The sequence below is a fragment of the Salvelinus fontinalis genome, chromosome 16 (assembly GCF_029448725.1).
Source record: "Salvelinus fontinalis isolate EN_2023a chromosome 16, ASM2944872v1, whole genome shotgun sequence".
Lineage (NCBI taxonomy): Eukaryota > Metazoa > Chordata > Actinopteri > Salmoniformes > Salmonidae > Salvelinus > Salvelinus fontinalis.
Window position 1 is genome coordinate 32,826,216 of NC_074680.1, and position 15,663 is coordinate 32,841,878.

The following is a 15,663-nucleotide window of genomic DNA, read 5'->3' on the forward strand; positions in this document are numbered from 1 at the left end:
AATTTCCCCTTGGGGACAATAAAAGTAAGTAAGTAAAGCAGAGAAATGCTTACTTACAAGCCCTTAACCAATAATGCAGTTTTAAGAAAATACCTAAAAACGTACGTGATAACAAATATAGCCCTACAATACAGAGGAGGAGAATCTGCACCAGAAAGAGGTCAGAAGGAGGAGAATCTGCACCAAATTGAGGTTAAGAGGAGAATCTGCAACAGAAAGAGGAGAAAATGCCTCAGAAAAAGGTCAGAAGGAGTAGAATCTGCACCAGAAAAAAGGTCAGAAGGAGGAGAATCTGCACCAGAAAGACATCAGAAAGAGGACAATTGCACCAGAAAGACGTCAAAAGGAGGAGAATCTACACCAGAAACTGGTCAGAAGGAAGAGAATCTGAACCAGAAAGAGGTCAGAAGGAGAGAATCAGCACCAGAAAGAGGAGAATCTTCACCAGAAAGAGGTCAGGAGGAGAATCTGCACTAATTTGAGGTTAGGAGGAGAATCTGCAACAGAAAGAGGGGACTCTGCATCAGAAAGAGATCAGAAGGAGGAAATTCTGCACCAGAAAGAGGTCAGAAGGACAAGAATATTCACCAGAAAGACGTCAGGAGGAGGAGAATCTGCACCAGAAAGAGGTGAATCTGCACCAGAAAGAGTTTAGAAGGAGAAAATCTATCACAGAAAGAGGTCAGAAGGAGGAGAAACTGCCCCAGAAAGAGATCAGAAATTGAGAACCTGCGCCAGAAACAGGTTAAAAGGAAGAGAATCTGCACCAGAAAGAGGTCAGAAGGAAGAGAATCTGCACCAGAAAGAGGTCAGAAGGAGAATCTGCACCAGAAAGAGGTCAGGAGGAGGAGAATCTGCACCAGAAAGAGGTCAGGAGGAAGAGAATCTGAACCAGAAAGAGGTCAGAAGGAAGAGAATCTGAACCAGAAAGAGGTCAGAAGGAAGAGAATCTGAACCAGAAAGAGGTCAGAAGGAGAGAATCAGCACCAGCAAGAGGAGAATCTTCACCAGAAAGAGATCAGAAGGAGGAGAATCTGCACCAAAGTGAGGTTAGGAGGAGAATCTGCAACAGAGGAGAATCTGCCTCAGAAAAAGGTCAGGAGTAGAATCTGCACCAGAAAGATGTCAAAAGGAGGAGGATCTGCACCAGATAGAGGTCAGTTGGGGGAGAATCTACATCAGAAACTGGTCAGAAGGAAGAGAATCTGAACCAGAAAGAGGTCAGAAGGAGAGAATCAGCACCAGAAAGAGGGGAATCTTCACCAGAAAGAGATCAGGAGGTTGAATCTGCACCAAATTGAGGTTAGGAGGTTGAATCTGCAACAGAAAGAGGAGAATCTGCCTCAGAAAGTGGTCAGAAGGAGTAGAATCTGCACCAGAAAAAGGTCGGAAGGAGAGAATCTGCACCAGAAAGACGTCAAAAGGAGGAGGAGCTGCACCAGATAAAGGTCAGTTGGATGAGAATCTGAACCAAAAAGAGGTCAGAAGGAGATGATCTGCACCCGAAAGAAGTCAGAAGTAGGAGAATCTGCAACAGAAAGAGGTCAGAAGGAGGAGATTCTGCACCAGAAAGATGTCAGAAGGAGGAGAATCTGCACCAACCGCCCAGTGTTTACCAGGCAGAAGTTCACTCCAGGCAAGGTGTATCTCTGTGCCTCTGCAGCCTGCGGGGGAAGACTCGTCCTGGACTTGATCTGCCATAGATCTGCCATATGCCACATGCCCCCACCATGAGTTGTCACCCTTAGTGGACAGAAAGAAAAGTCACGGCACCCTCCTCAACCTGGCACCTCCTCAATCTGGCACCACAGCAGGTCTATCCCCCCTCCCATCCCCCTTTCCCGTGTGCTCATGCATACAGTACTATACACACAAACGACAGCAGCTCAGCTCCTCTTCGACCTTGAGGGATCGATGTGGTTGCGGTAGTGCTGGAAGAGTGTCCGATTGGATGCTCATGAATAAGAATAAAGGACGACCCCAGGGGCTTTGAGCAGGGGTCGGTGGAGTGGAGGTAGTGGAGAGGGGGGGCCCCCTGTCCACATTACCATCCAACCCCCTCCAGGAAACCTTGACCCCCAGCATCCCTCCCCCACCCCTATACAAGCAACCCCACCCATCCATCCACCCTACAAGCACCCACTCCATCCTCCCACATAAGGCCACTACTACAAAAAGGGCAGGTTACTGCAGTGTGTAACTCAATCTTCTGCTTTTTATGGCTACATGAAAACCTCACCAAAGCCGCTCTTATTGAGATAAATGGTATTGATATTTACCCCGAGCCAGACTTTATATTCTTGTTATCAAGTCCTCTACAAAATAACCTATGTCTTCACACATAGTGTATCTCTAATCATATGTGCAATGCAGGAGCAGGCGCTGGAACTTTTTCCCCATTAGCGTATCTCTCACCGTGATGCCAGTACTGCATTCATGAGTCACCACTCTTCCCTCACAGCTTATAGTCATTAGATATTGATAGAGCCCATTGGAAAATGACCCCATAGAAAGAAAAGCACAACTTATAAAGTCTGGGCTGGGATCCATTATTGGTTTAGTGGTGTTTAATGTCGGCGGCACGCACCCATAATCAACCATCAATTACGGCTGGTAATTGTGGTATTTAGGAACAATATAGACTAATCTATTAACAAAGCTTTGCATGCTCTTATGTCTGCTCCAACTAGATTTGCCCCAGGATAAAGAAAAGGCGTGTTTTTTTACTGTGGTGGGGGGAGACATGTTCAGTCCAAGCTGAGATGGAGTCATAAAACTGTGTGCTGCGAGATTAAAGCTGACATTTCAGGATAACCTTGTAATAAAGTAGGATGTGTTAAAACTCTTGACAGAGGATCCATCTTTGTGTTTCCAGCATGATTGTGTCCAGAGGAAAGGGGGATATTCCTTAAACGGTGGGGTGGTGGGCCCTGTAGCCATTCCCTTTGTCATGACCTCATGTGAGGTCATCAGGAGACGCCCAGTGATACAGGACCCGTGAAGGCCCCGCAGGTTCCACAGGGAAATGTCATCCCACACAGGGACCTTTCCTGTCAGAGAGATTACATAGATTCCTGAGATACATCTTCTGAGATATATTCACCAGTCTGATATCATCAACTATATCTTCACCTGCTGCTTAAAAACTGTCTGGATAAGAAAAGGTGCAGTATGATCAGTAGAGATGCAAGTTCACAGCACTATTCCTCTGATTCGCCATTTAATTACATTGCTTAATTAAAAAGAGACATGTTGGATACTATGTCATTGTCCGTAGCCATATGAATTACCTCGAAACTAATCATGAACGTTATTGTCATTTATTTGTAACAGCGGACTAATCCAATGACTGCACTGTATCTTTCTCAGTCTCTAGATATGTATCTTAATCTTTAATCACGTTAAACCTTCCTCTTTACTTGTATTACCTCTTATCAACAGATGTCTTATCTTTGCAAGTGTCCACCTCAGGATGCCAGGCAGCATATGAAAACAACACAATTAGACCCAGGCAGGCTCCCCTGGTAATAGCGTTATAGTCTAAATCTGGCGCCATGGGACCTGAATGAGAAGACAGCTGGAAAAAGAGTTTAAACCAGGTGTAGACTAAAATGAAAATACATTTTTCAGGCTATCAGACGGAGAATCATGGAGAGGAGTGAACATTGTCCATCCTCTAGTCAAAGCTGTAGCGGATGCCCCTCCAGGAAGATAGCCTCATGGGATACTAAAATGATCTCTAAAGGGCCAAAGAACCCCCCCCCCCACTACCACAAGACATGTTTGTTGCTAATTAGCCACAGCACAATGAGTTTTGAGAGCAACTTCCAAATATTGTAGCTACATGCTACCAACTTTCAACTTTACAACTTCCAGTCGTAAACTCAGCAACAAAAGAAACGTCCCTTTTTCAGGACCCTGTCTTTCAAAGATAATTCGTAAAAATCCAAATAACTTCACAGATCTTCATTGTAAAGGTTTTCAACACTGTTTCCCATGCTTGTTCAATGAACCATAAACAATTAACGAACATGCACCTGTGGAACGGTCGATAAGACACTAACAGCTTACAAACGGTAGGCAATTAAGGTCACAGTTATGAAAACTTAGGACACTAAAGAGGCCTTTCCACTGACTCTGAAAAACACCAAAAGATGCCCAGGGTCCCTGCTCATCTGCGTGAGTGTGCCTTAGGCATGCTGCAAGGAGGCATGAGGACTGCAGATGTGACCAGGGCAATAAATTGTAATGTCCATACTGTGAGACGCTTAAGACAGCGCTACAGGGAGACAGGACGGACAGCTGATCATCCTCACAGTGGCAGACCACGTGTAACAACACCTGGACAGGATCGGTACATCCGAACATCACACCTGCAGGACAGGTACAGGATGGCAACAACTCCCCAAGTTACACCAGGAACGCACAATCCCTCCATCAGTGCTCAGACTGTCCGCAATAGGCTGAGAGAGGCTGGACTGAGGGCTTGTAGGCCTGTTGTAAGGCAGGTCCTCACCAGACATCACCGGAAACAACGTCGCCTATGGGCAAAAACCCACCACCGCTGGACCAGACAGGAGTAGCAAAAAGTGCTCTTCACTGACAAGTCGCGGTTTTGTCTCACCAGGGGTGATGGTCGGATTTGCGTTTATCGTCGAAGGAATGAGCATTACACCAAGGCCTGTACTCTGGAGCGGGATCGATTTTGAGGTGGAGGGTCCGTCATGGTCTGGGGCGGTGTGTCACAGCATCATCGGACTGAGCTTGTTGTCATTGCAGGCAATCTCAATGCTGTGCGTTACAGGGAAGACATCCTCCTCCCTCATGTTGTACCCTTCCTGCAGGCTCATCCTGACATGACCCTCCAGCATGACAATGCCACCAGCCATACTGCTCGTTCTGTGCATGATTTCCTGCAAGACAGGAATGTCAGTGTTCTGCCATGGCCAGCGAAGAGCCCGGATCTCAATCCAATTGAGCACGTCTGGGACCTGTTGGATCGGAGGGTGAGTGCTAGGGCCATTCCCCCCATAAATATCCAGGAACTTGCAGGTGCCTTGGTGGAAAAGTGGGGTAACATCTCACAGCAAGAACTGGCAAATCTGGTGCAGTACATGAGGAGGAGATGTACTGCACTACTTAATGCAGCTGGTGGCCACACCAGATACTGACTGTTACTTTTGATTTTGACCCCCCCCCCTTTGTTCAGGGACACATTATTAGATTTCTGTTAGTCACATGTCTGTGGAACTTGTTCAGTTTATGTCTCAGTTGTGGAATCTTGTTATGTTCATACAAATATTTACACATATTAAGTTTGCTGAAAATAAACGCAGTTGACAGTGAGAGGACGTTTCTTTTTTTGCTGAGTTTATAAGTACATTCAGAGGCCTTGCACATTACTTTATGCTGTCTGACTCATAGCCTTTTAGCGTTCTCTCTCGGTCTTTCCTTCTGTCCTCTGTAGCTGCACCTGCACTCTGCTCTGCTATAAGCCTTAGAGCAGGCAAAATCAGAGCGGGCAGCCTCAGAGTCTGTGTGCTGATCTTAGCTGACAGCGCCAGCAAGCTTATCTGTGAGTGCATGAGTGACACTGCTGTCAATGCTAGCTCTGAGAAGCCACTGTTGTGGAGAACATTTGATGCCTGATCCCTTAAAAAAATTCACTCTCTCTTCAGCTACACTTAGGATGTTCGATGTGTGCTTTTTTATAGCCTCCCCCATGTTTGGGAGTCTAGAGGCTTCTATGGCATATCTGTCAACATCACTCTTTCTGAGATGAGGGAGTGAGCGAGGGAGAGAGATCGGGATAGATGGAGAGATAATGGTTGAGGGAGGGGGGAGCATAGTGAGCTCTCATATATTTAGCTCTGAATCATATTCCTGCCATGACTCGCCCATCTCTCTCCAACAGAAATCCTTTAATTTTTTTTCTAAAACAACACTGTTCTGAAAAGAGAAAGGGAAGTTTGCGTCCCTCTCATTTCTCCGCACTGCAGCAGGGTGGGGAGGCTGATGCTGAATGTGAGGCTCCCTGTTCGCTTTGGGTATATTGATCTGGCTGAGGCAGCTCCTCTCTGTGCCGCACCTGAAATAGCACTGTTAGAGAGAAGAAGAGAGCTGCTGCCGGGGGGAAAGAGAGAGACACGAGGGGGACATGTCCTTTCCAGGGGACTAATGGAAAACAATGGCATGCTAAGTTGGTCTTGAAACTGCACTCCTGTTCTGTCCTATATATCTCGCTCACTCTTTCCCCCTCTCTCTCCCCTGTATCTCTACTTACTGAGACCCACGTGAGGAGGAAAGGAAAGAAGAGGCATCTCCCGGGCCAGTACAGAGAGAAAGGAGAACATGATGACCTTTCTGGAGAAATAAACCTTCACCTTTCATCTCCTCTTGGGACCGAGCTTTACTTATTGCTGCTGCCTGGGCTTTGACGTAAAACTCTGGGTCTTCTCATCAAATACACAGAGTGTGTGCCCTTCCCTGTATTTAAGACACTATATAATCCTGGACAGCTCTTCGCATTTACAGCTATAGAGCTACAGCAGTGGTGTGCATATAGTATAAGTGTGTACGTGCACTTGTTTTCCTTTGTTCAAATGCTATTTTTAAGCTTAATGGTCAGCTTTAGGGTTAGGTTTAGGGTTACAATTAGGGTTTTTGGGGTTAAGGTTAAGGTTAGGTTAAGGGTTAGGTTTAGCGTTAGGGAAGTAGGTTTTTTAATGGTGAAACATTTTTACACTCCAGGAATTGCAGAAATGTCATGCAAACACAGCTGTGTGTGTGTCAGTGGAGGCGGACCAAGGGGAGGACAATCCTACTCAGTGAAATTTCAAAAAATAGTGAAACATTAAAAAAGGTAGCCTTTTTACATCAAACTATATTAAATAAATACATATGTCACCAAGTAATTGATTAAATAACACTTTTTTTGCAATGAAGATCTACAGTAACTTCAACAGCGCTGTCTGGGGTAGCGCCATGGTGCAGCCCCAGACAAATCATTTTGTATTATAAATGTCTTCATTAAATGCTTTAGGTTCAAATAATTAGTCTTTGACAATTTTTGAAACACACTTTGTTGTCTCCGTGCGTTACGCGCCTATACCGTGGGTCTCCCATCCTCCTCAATTTTTCAACTCACCAGCCTCCACTGGTGTGTGTGTCTGCGCGTCTGCAGAATGTTCACATGTTTTCATGTAAAAAAAAAGACAAAAAACCCATCTGGAAACGATGCAAAGCACATAATACCGATATTTAAAATGAGGGCCAAGAAAAAGGAAGAAAGAAAGCTCTGTGTTATGCAAACCCCAAAATACTCTAAGGGCTCAGTAAAAAAAATCTACCAAAAAAACAGCGCAGAGGCAATTGAAGCTCGATAGTCAGTAAGACACATGATAGAGCTTCAACCGAGACTTGTGTCTGGACAGAGAGAGGAGAGGTCTGTCGTGTGATACTATCTGAAGTGGCATCCACATGTAGGCTTCAGGCGGTCTGTGAAGTGAGATACCTCAGCTCTCCACCCTGAGATCTGCCACTGCTGGGAGAGCTGAGCTGCTGGGAGAGCTGAGCTGCTGGGAGTGCTGAGCTGCTGGGAGTGCTGAGCTGCTGGGAGTGCTGAGCTGCTGGGAGTGCTGAGCTGCTGGGAGTGCTGAGCTGCTGGGAGAGCTGAGCTGCTGGGAGAGCTGAGCTGCTGGGAGTGCTGAGCTGCTGGGAGTGCTGAGCTGCTGGGAGTGCTGAGCGGCTGGGAGAGCTGAGCGGCTGGGAGAGCTGAGCGGCTGGGAGAGCTGAGCGGCTGGGAGTGCTGAGCGGCTGGGAGTGCTGAGCGGCTGGGAGTGCTGAGCGGCTGGAAGTGCTGAGCAGCCATGTTGGAGCCCTTTCACCTCAATTGCCATGTCAGTACAGTGTTCTCCCCTAAATGTGCTCTGAAGAGCCTCATCAAGTCTTCCTGGCAGACGCAGGGATATGCTGGGAATGTGGAATGTCAAAGTGTGATGCCCCTTCCACTTTTGCTTAATAGGATGTCGGTGGGCGGAGCTGGGAAGGTCGTCAGCGAAATGGAACACCTGGGCTCGGGTGTGTCCCGGGGATAAATACACCTTTCCCCCATACATTGAGGAGACTCTCTCCACGCAGACACACTGTTGTTTTTGGTTGTGGCATTTTGGGGCTTCTTTGTGTTAATTTGTTTTGGCACATCTCAACACCCCTCATTATCACCATCTATCCACACATCCACTCAGTTACACTACTGACTACACACCATTGTTACTTGGATATAGTTTATTTAATAAATATGCTTGTTATCGTCCACGTTGTCTCCCTCTTTGTTACGGGCTACGAGCCGGTTGGTAACAAAAGTCATGAGCTGCTCTTGTAATTTGGCGCGAGTCAGCTCCTATTTCAACCAAGAGAGAGGAAGTGAGAGAGAGGTAGAGAGAAGTGGTATTGAGAAAGGGAGCGTGGCAGAGAGGGGATGGAAAGAAGACATTGATAACGAATGTAGAGCGGCTGAGAGAAGCTAGAGTGAAATAATGAAAAGGGAGATGTAGTGTATAAGGAGGAAAGGAAAGAGGCATACAGAGAGAGAGGGTGGAGTGATAGGGATAAAGAGAAAGTTGGGTAGCCCTAATGCCTATAGCCAGACCCGGTTCTGGCCAATATCACACACTAGACAGGACAAAAAAAATGCTGCCGTCCTCCTATCCCCACTTTATTTATATAGTCCCTCTGTAGATGCTCTACAGACTATCAGTAACATTTCAACTATCTACTAACCCTAACCTTAACCCTTGCCCTAACCCTTATTCTAAACTTAACCCTAGGTGCTTATCAACAGATAGTTTATGGATATTATGACAATCGGTAGAGCATCTACAGATGGAGAATCCGGACTATCCAAATAAACCTTTGGCAAAGTGGGCACTGCTTATAATGGGGCGGCATCAGCGCTCACCTTAATAGCCCACATGCCGCTGGGTGAGATATATTTCAATTGTTTTGGAGCAGAATTATGTGAGGTGTTATGTTTTGTTGGAGGTGCGTCTTGGTCAGTTTAGCTTGGAAAATTAAGCTCTCTTCAATCTGCTGACCCTAGGTGGACGCCTAATCCTGCCTAATGGGCTTGCCGGCCCTGCTTATAGGAGCCTAGGCAGTGTAATAAAAGACAGCTCAATACTGGCTGGTTCACTGTGGAGTTTGATACAGCGCCTGAGCTTGTCAACACCAGGCACACCACACAATCCGTAGAGGAGGGAAAATGCCATCTAAATATAAAACGTCTGTTGTATTAGCTTATCCCTGCAGCGCTCAACTGAGCATGCCATTTTTAACACTGTAAATATAATTTGCTTTACTTCTCTCATTGGCCCTCTAGGTTGAATTAATGAGTGTTTGTGATATTTATGTATGAAACCTTCTATCCATGTGACATTCACTGTAATCTTGTCTATGTGGACACACAGACAAGCACAGACCGCACCTGCATTCACCCAGAAGAAATAAGTACAGTAGACACACACTCTCACTCCGGCGCACAAACAGATCCTTGTTATATCTACCGCACTGCAGATTCCCGCTCTACATTTTCCTGTCTAACTGTGTTTTTTTTACATGTCAATAATTCAGGTGTTTAATGAGTACTAAGGATGGATAGATGCAGCACCGTGATAACCCACACTACCCCTCCCCCTTCGCACTGTAACCCAGGATAGGTGAAGAGAATGGCCCCTCTCTGAGTGCTGTATCCATCCCCTCCTTGGTGTCATGTCAGGAAGAGGATCTTTCAAGGCCTCGCTGAGACTCATATCGCAGACGATCCTATTTCATATGTTGTGTTGGATCTTCTCGCTGTGGATTCACATTAGAATATAATTTGTCTCACTATCCTAGTGGTCAGTGGCAAAAATACAGGATCTGTAAAGCTAGTGGAATTAAAGCATGGCCTCTCACATTGACTCTGTCGGTAAGACCAGGGACGTCGTAATTATTGACGAGAACGGTTGTGTTGCAACAACAGTATATCATCTTAATAATTAAATATATTTATGATATGTGTTATTGGTGATGGTGAAATACAGTATCTGTACCTCTGTTTTTTTACATTTGAATATGCAAAGTGCACATATATTTTTGGGTGTTTCATCAAGGATAATTTACGAGGTATGTTTGAATCACACTGGATCTGTCTTATATATTGCGTCAGGCATGTGCAGTGCATTCTAAAAGTATTAAGACGTCTGAAAGTATTCAAAGTCAAGGGACTTTTTCCACAGTTTGTTACGTTACAGCCTTAACATCTATTAGATCAAAAAAAATCCTTATCAATCTACACACAATACCCCACAATGTCTAAAAAAACGTTTTTCGCTTTGTCATTTTTGCACATTTACTAAAAATAAAAAACAGAAATAACTTATTTACTTAAGTATTCAGACCCTTTGCTATGAGACTCGGAATTGAGCTCAGGTGCATCCTGTTTCCATTGATCCTCCTTGAGATGTTTTTCTACAATTTGATTGGAGTTCAATTGATGTTTCTTTCCTCTGGTCTAAAAAATATCCCAATGGGTTGGTCCTGGTCAGTCCCTGGAAGTGGTGTTGGAGGGCCAGTAGGAAGGAAAGAGGAAAGAGTGCCTCCTACTGGCCCTCCAACACCACTTCCAGCGCATCTGCTCTCCCATCCAGGGACTGACCAGGACCAACCCTGCTTAGCTTCAGAAGCAAGCCAGCAGTGATATGCAGGGTGGTATGCTGCTGGCTTGCTGCTAGTTGAAGTATGAAAGGGAAAAAAAAGAAGCAGATAAATATTGGTGGTATTTACAATGTTGTTTTTGCTCCACTGGTTCCCCTTTTCTCACAGTAATGAGCCAGACATTTTTCTGCTGTGATTGCACTCTGTAGGATTGAAACAGGAACAGGTGGTTGCTGTAAATGAGAACGTGTTCTCAGTCAACTTACCTGGTAAAATAACGGATAAATAAAAACTATTGTACATTACAACACTGTACATAGCCAATAGTATGAAATTTGAAATGTTTTTCTAAACTTTTGGGAGTGTAATGTTTACTGTTAATTCCTAATTCTTTATTTCCCTTTTGTTTATTGTCTACTCCACTTGCTTTAGCTATGTAAACATATGTTTCCCATGCCAATAAAGCCCATTGAATAGAGAGACGGAGAGAGAGAGGATATCAAAGCCCTGGATGTAGGGAGACTTCCAAATGAAGACGTCTGTCATGATGGATGCTGGTTTATAGAGGTGGACGTTTCTCAGGTGTCAGCGGAATTTTTTATGAAATCACCCTCTGTGGGATGTCACAGCAGATATTTCAAGTCTTGTCGCGCCCTAACCTCTAAAATCTCCTACTTCAGCGGGATAACCTGTCATCCCACATGGCTAGTGCATTCAGAATTAGGACTGAGTCTACCCCATCCAGTTCCAAACGGCTGAGAGATGGTCCCTGCAGAGATACAAACACATTATCAGCTTCGCCAGCCACTTTGAACTGAGACTGATGGCTATATTATACTTATACCATATTATATCCCAATGAGGTGTCACAATACAGTAACATTTCTATAATTCATATCCTTTCAGCTCTGGCTATATTCTATTTGTCTCAAATATTGATATCTGTATTAGGTAGTGAAATAGGTCGATATGAGAATAGTGACAGTATAGGGGATGGTGTGTGATTCTAATAATCAAATCAAATTGTTAATTTGTCACATGCTTTCTTAAACAACAGGTGTAGACTAACAGTGAAACGCTTACTTACGGGCCCTTCCCAACAATGCAGAGAGAGAGAAAAAAAAGACAAACATAATTACAAATGAGAACGATATCTTAGCTAAATACACAGGGTACCAGTACCAAGTCGATGTGCAGCGGTACAAAGTAATTGGGGTAGATACAGTTCTGGATCATTGTTACTCTAACTTCCGCGATGCATACAAAGCCCTCCCTCGCCATCCTTTCAGCAAATCTGACCATGACTCCATTTTGTTGCTCCCAAACAAGTTAAACAACTTCTTTGCTCGCTTTGAGGACAATACAGTGCCACGGCCCGCTACCAAAACCTGCAGGCTCTCCTTCAGCACAGCCTACGTGAGTAAAACATTTAAACGTGTTAACCCTCGCAAGGCTGCCGGCCCAGACGGCATCCCTAGCCGCGTCCTCAGAGCATGCGCACACCAGCTGGCTGGTGTGTTTACGGACATATTCAATCAATCCCTATCCCAGTCTGCTGTTCCCACATGCATCAAGAGGGCCACCATTGTTCCTGTTCCCAAGAAAGCTAAGGTAACTGAGCTAAACGACTATCTCCCATAGCACTCACTTCCGTCATCATGAAGTGCTTTACATTTACATTTAAGTCATTTAGCAGACGCTCTTATCCAGAGCGACTTACAAATTGGTGCATTCACCTAATGACATCCAGTGGAACAGCCACTTTACAATAGTGCATCTAAATCTTTTAAGGGGGGGGGGGGGGCAGAAGGATTGCTTTATCCTATCCTAGGTATTCCTTGAAGAGGTGGGGTTTCAGGTGTCTCCGGAAGGTGGTGATTGACTCCGCTGTCCTGGCGTCGTGAGGGAGTTTGTTCCACCATTGGGGTGCCAGAGCAGCGAACAGTTTTGACTGGGCTGAGCGGGAACTGTACTTCCTCAGTGGTAGGGAGGCGAGCAGGCCAGAGGTGGATGAACGCAGTGCCCTTGTTTGGGTGTAGGGCCTGATCAGAGCCTGAAGGTACTGAGGTGCCGTTCCCCTCACAGCTCCGTAGGCAAGCACCATGGTCTTGTAGCGGATGCGAGCTTCAACTGGAAGCCAGTGGAGAGAGCGGAGGAGCGGGGTGACGTGAGAGAACTTGGGAAGGTTGAACACCAGACGGGCTGCGGCGTTCTGGATGAGTTGTAGGGGTTTGATGGCACAGGCAGGGAGCCCAGCCAACAGCGAGTTGCAGTAATCCAGACGGGAGATGACAAGTGCCTGGATTAGGACCTGCGCCGCTTCCTGTGTGAGGCAGGGTCGTACTCTGCGGATGTTGTAGAGCATGAACCTACAGGAACGGGCCACCGCCTTGATGTTAGTTGAGAACGACAGGGTGTTGTCCAGGATCACGCCAAGGTTCTTAGCGCTCTGGGAGGAGGACACAATGGAGTTGTCAACCGTGATGGCGAGATCATGGAACGGGCAGTCCTTCCCCGGGAGGAAGAGCAGCTCCGTCTTGCCGAGGTTCAGCTTGAGGTGGTGATCCGTCATCCACACTGATATGTCTGCCAGACATGCAGAGATGCGATTCGCCACCTGGTCATCAGAAGGGGGAAAGGAGAAGATTAGTTGTGTGTCGTCTGCATAGCAATGATAGGAGAGACCATGTGAGGTTATGACAGAGCCAAGTGACTTGGTGTATAGCGAGAATAGGAGAGGGCCTAGAACAGAGCCCTGGGGGACACCAGTGGTGAGAGCGCGTGGTGAGGAGACAGATTCTCGCCACGCCACCTGGTAGGAGCGACCTGTCAGGTAGGACGCAATCCAAGCGTGGGCCGCGCCGGAGATGCCCAACTCGGAGAGGGTGGAGAGGAGGATCTGATGGTTCACAGTATCGAAGGCAGCCGATAGGTCTAGAAGGATGAGAGCAGAGGAAAGAGAGTTAGCTTTAGCAGTGCGGAGCGCCTCCGTGATACAGAGAAGAGCAGTCTCAGTTGAGTGACTAGTCTTGAAACCTGACTGATTTGGATCAAGAAGGTCATTCTGAGAGAGATAGCAGGAGAGCTGGCCAAGGACGGCACGTTCAAGAGTTTTGGAGAGAAAAGAAAGAAGGGATACTGGTCTGTAGTTGTTGACATCGGAGGGATCGAGTGTAGGTTTTTTCAGAAGGGGTGCAACTCTCGCTCTCTTGAAGACGGAAGGGACGTAGCCAGCGGTCAGGGATGAGTTGATGAGCGAGGTGAGGTAAGGGAGAAGGTCTCCGGAAATGGTCTGGAGAAGAGAGGAGGGGATAGGGTCAAGCGGGCAGGTTGTTGGGCGGCCGGCCGTCACAAGACGCGAGATTTCATCTGGAGAGAGAGGAGAGAAAGAGGTCAAAGCACAGGGTAGGGCAGTGTGAGCAGAACCAGCGGTGTCGTTTGACTTAGCAAACGAGGATCGGATGTCGTCGACCTTCTTTTCAAAATGGTTGACGAAGTCGTCTGCAGAGAGGGAGGAGGGGGGGGGGAGGGGGAGGAGGATTCAGGAGGGAGGAGAAGGTGGCAAAGAGCTTCCTAGGGTTAGAGGCAGATGCTTGGAATTTAGAGTGGTAGAAAGTGGCTTTAGCAGCAGAGACAGAAGAGGAAAATGTAGAGAGGAGGGAGTGAAAGGATGCCAGGTCCGCAGGGAGGCGAGTTTTCCTCCATTTCCGCTCGGCTGCCCGGAGCCCTGTTCTGTGAGCTCGCAATGAGTCGTCGAGCCACGGAGCGGGAGGGGAGGACCGAGCCGGCCTGGAGGATAGGGGACATAGAGAGTCAAAGGATGCAGAAAGGGAGGAGAGGAGGGTTGAGGAGGCAGAATCAGGAGATAGGTTGGAGAAGGTTTGGGCAGAGGGAAGAGATGATAGGATGGAAGAGGAGAGAGTAGCGGGGGAGAGAGAGCGAAGGTTGGGACGGCGCGATACCATCCGAGTAGGGGCAGTGTGGGAAGTGTTGGATGAGAGCGAGAGGGAAAAGGATACAAGGTAGTGGTCGGAGACTTGGAGGGGAGTTGCAATGAGGTTAGTGGAAGAACAGCATCTAGTAAAGATGAGGTCAAGCGTATTGCCTGCCTTGTGAGTAGGGGGGGAAGGTGAGAGGGTGAGGTCAAAAGAGGAGAGGAGTGGAAAGAAGGAGGCGGAGAGGAATGAGTCAAAGGTAGACATGGGGAGGTTAAAGTCACCCAGAACTGTGAGAGGTGAGCCGTCCTCAGGAAAGGAGCTTATCAAGGCATCAAGCTCATTGATGAACTCTCCAAGGGAACCTGGAGGGCGATAAATGATAAGGATGTTAAGCTTGAAAGGGCTGGTAACTGTGACAGCATGGAATTCAAAGGAGGCGATAGACAGATGGGTAAGGGGAGAAAGAGAGAATGACCACTTGGGAGAGATGAGGATCCCGGTGCCACCACCCCGCTGACCAGAAGCTCTCGGGGTGTGCGAGAACACGTGGGCAGACGAAGAGAGAGCAGTAGGAGTAGCAGTGTTATCTGTGGTGAGCCATGTTTCCGTCAGTGCCAAGAAGTCGAGGGACTGGAGGGACGCATAGGCTGAGATGAGCTCTGCCTTGTTGGCCGCGGATCGGCAGTTCCAGAGGCTACCGGAGACCTGGAACTCCACGTGGGTCGTGCGGGCTGGGACCACCAGGTTAGGGTGGGCGCGGCCACGCGGTGTGAGGCGTTTGTATGGTCTGTGCAGAGAGGAGAGAACAGGGATAGACAGACACATATTTGACAGGCTACAGAAGAGGCTACGCTAAAGCAAAGGAGATTAGAATGACAAGTGGGCTACACTTTGACAGACTAGTCAAGGATCATGTCACCTCCACCCTACCTGATGCCGTAGACCCACTCCAATTTGCTTACCGCCCCAATAGGTCCACAGACGACGAAATCACAATCACACTGCACACTGCCCTAACCCATCTGGACAA

The 15,663-nt window shown here is 47.1% G+C and overlaps 1 protein-coding gene across 1 annotated transcript; it reads left to right on the top strand.

Annotated features, from left to right (window-relative positions):
• Positions 1 to 227: 227 nt before the first annotated feature.
• LOC129813370 (golgin subfamily A member 6-like protein 25) lies at positions 228 to 1,734 on the top strand. The gene is made up of 3 exons (XM_055865720.1): positions 228 to 242; positions 489 to 722; positions 1,486 to 1,734. Exons 1-3 carry the CDS (start codon positions 228 to 230, stop codon positions 1,732 to 1,734), a joined length of 498 nt encoding a protein of 165 aa, XP_055721695.1.
• Positions 1,735 to 15,663: the final 13,929 nt, after the last annotated feature.

What these genes read in the sequence shown, in the direction of transcription:
- LOC129813370 (XM_055865720.1), top strand. An exon ending in CCCAGAAAGAGATCAGAAAT is followed by an intron (nt 723 to 1,485) that starts TGAGAACCTGCG and finishes AAAAGAGGTCAG; the next exon opens with AAGGAGATGATCTGCACCCG.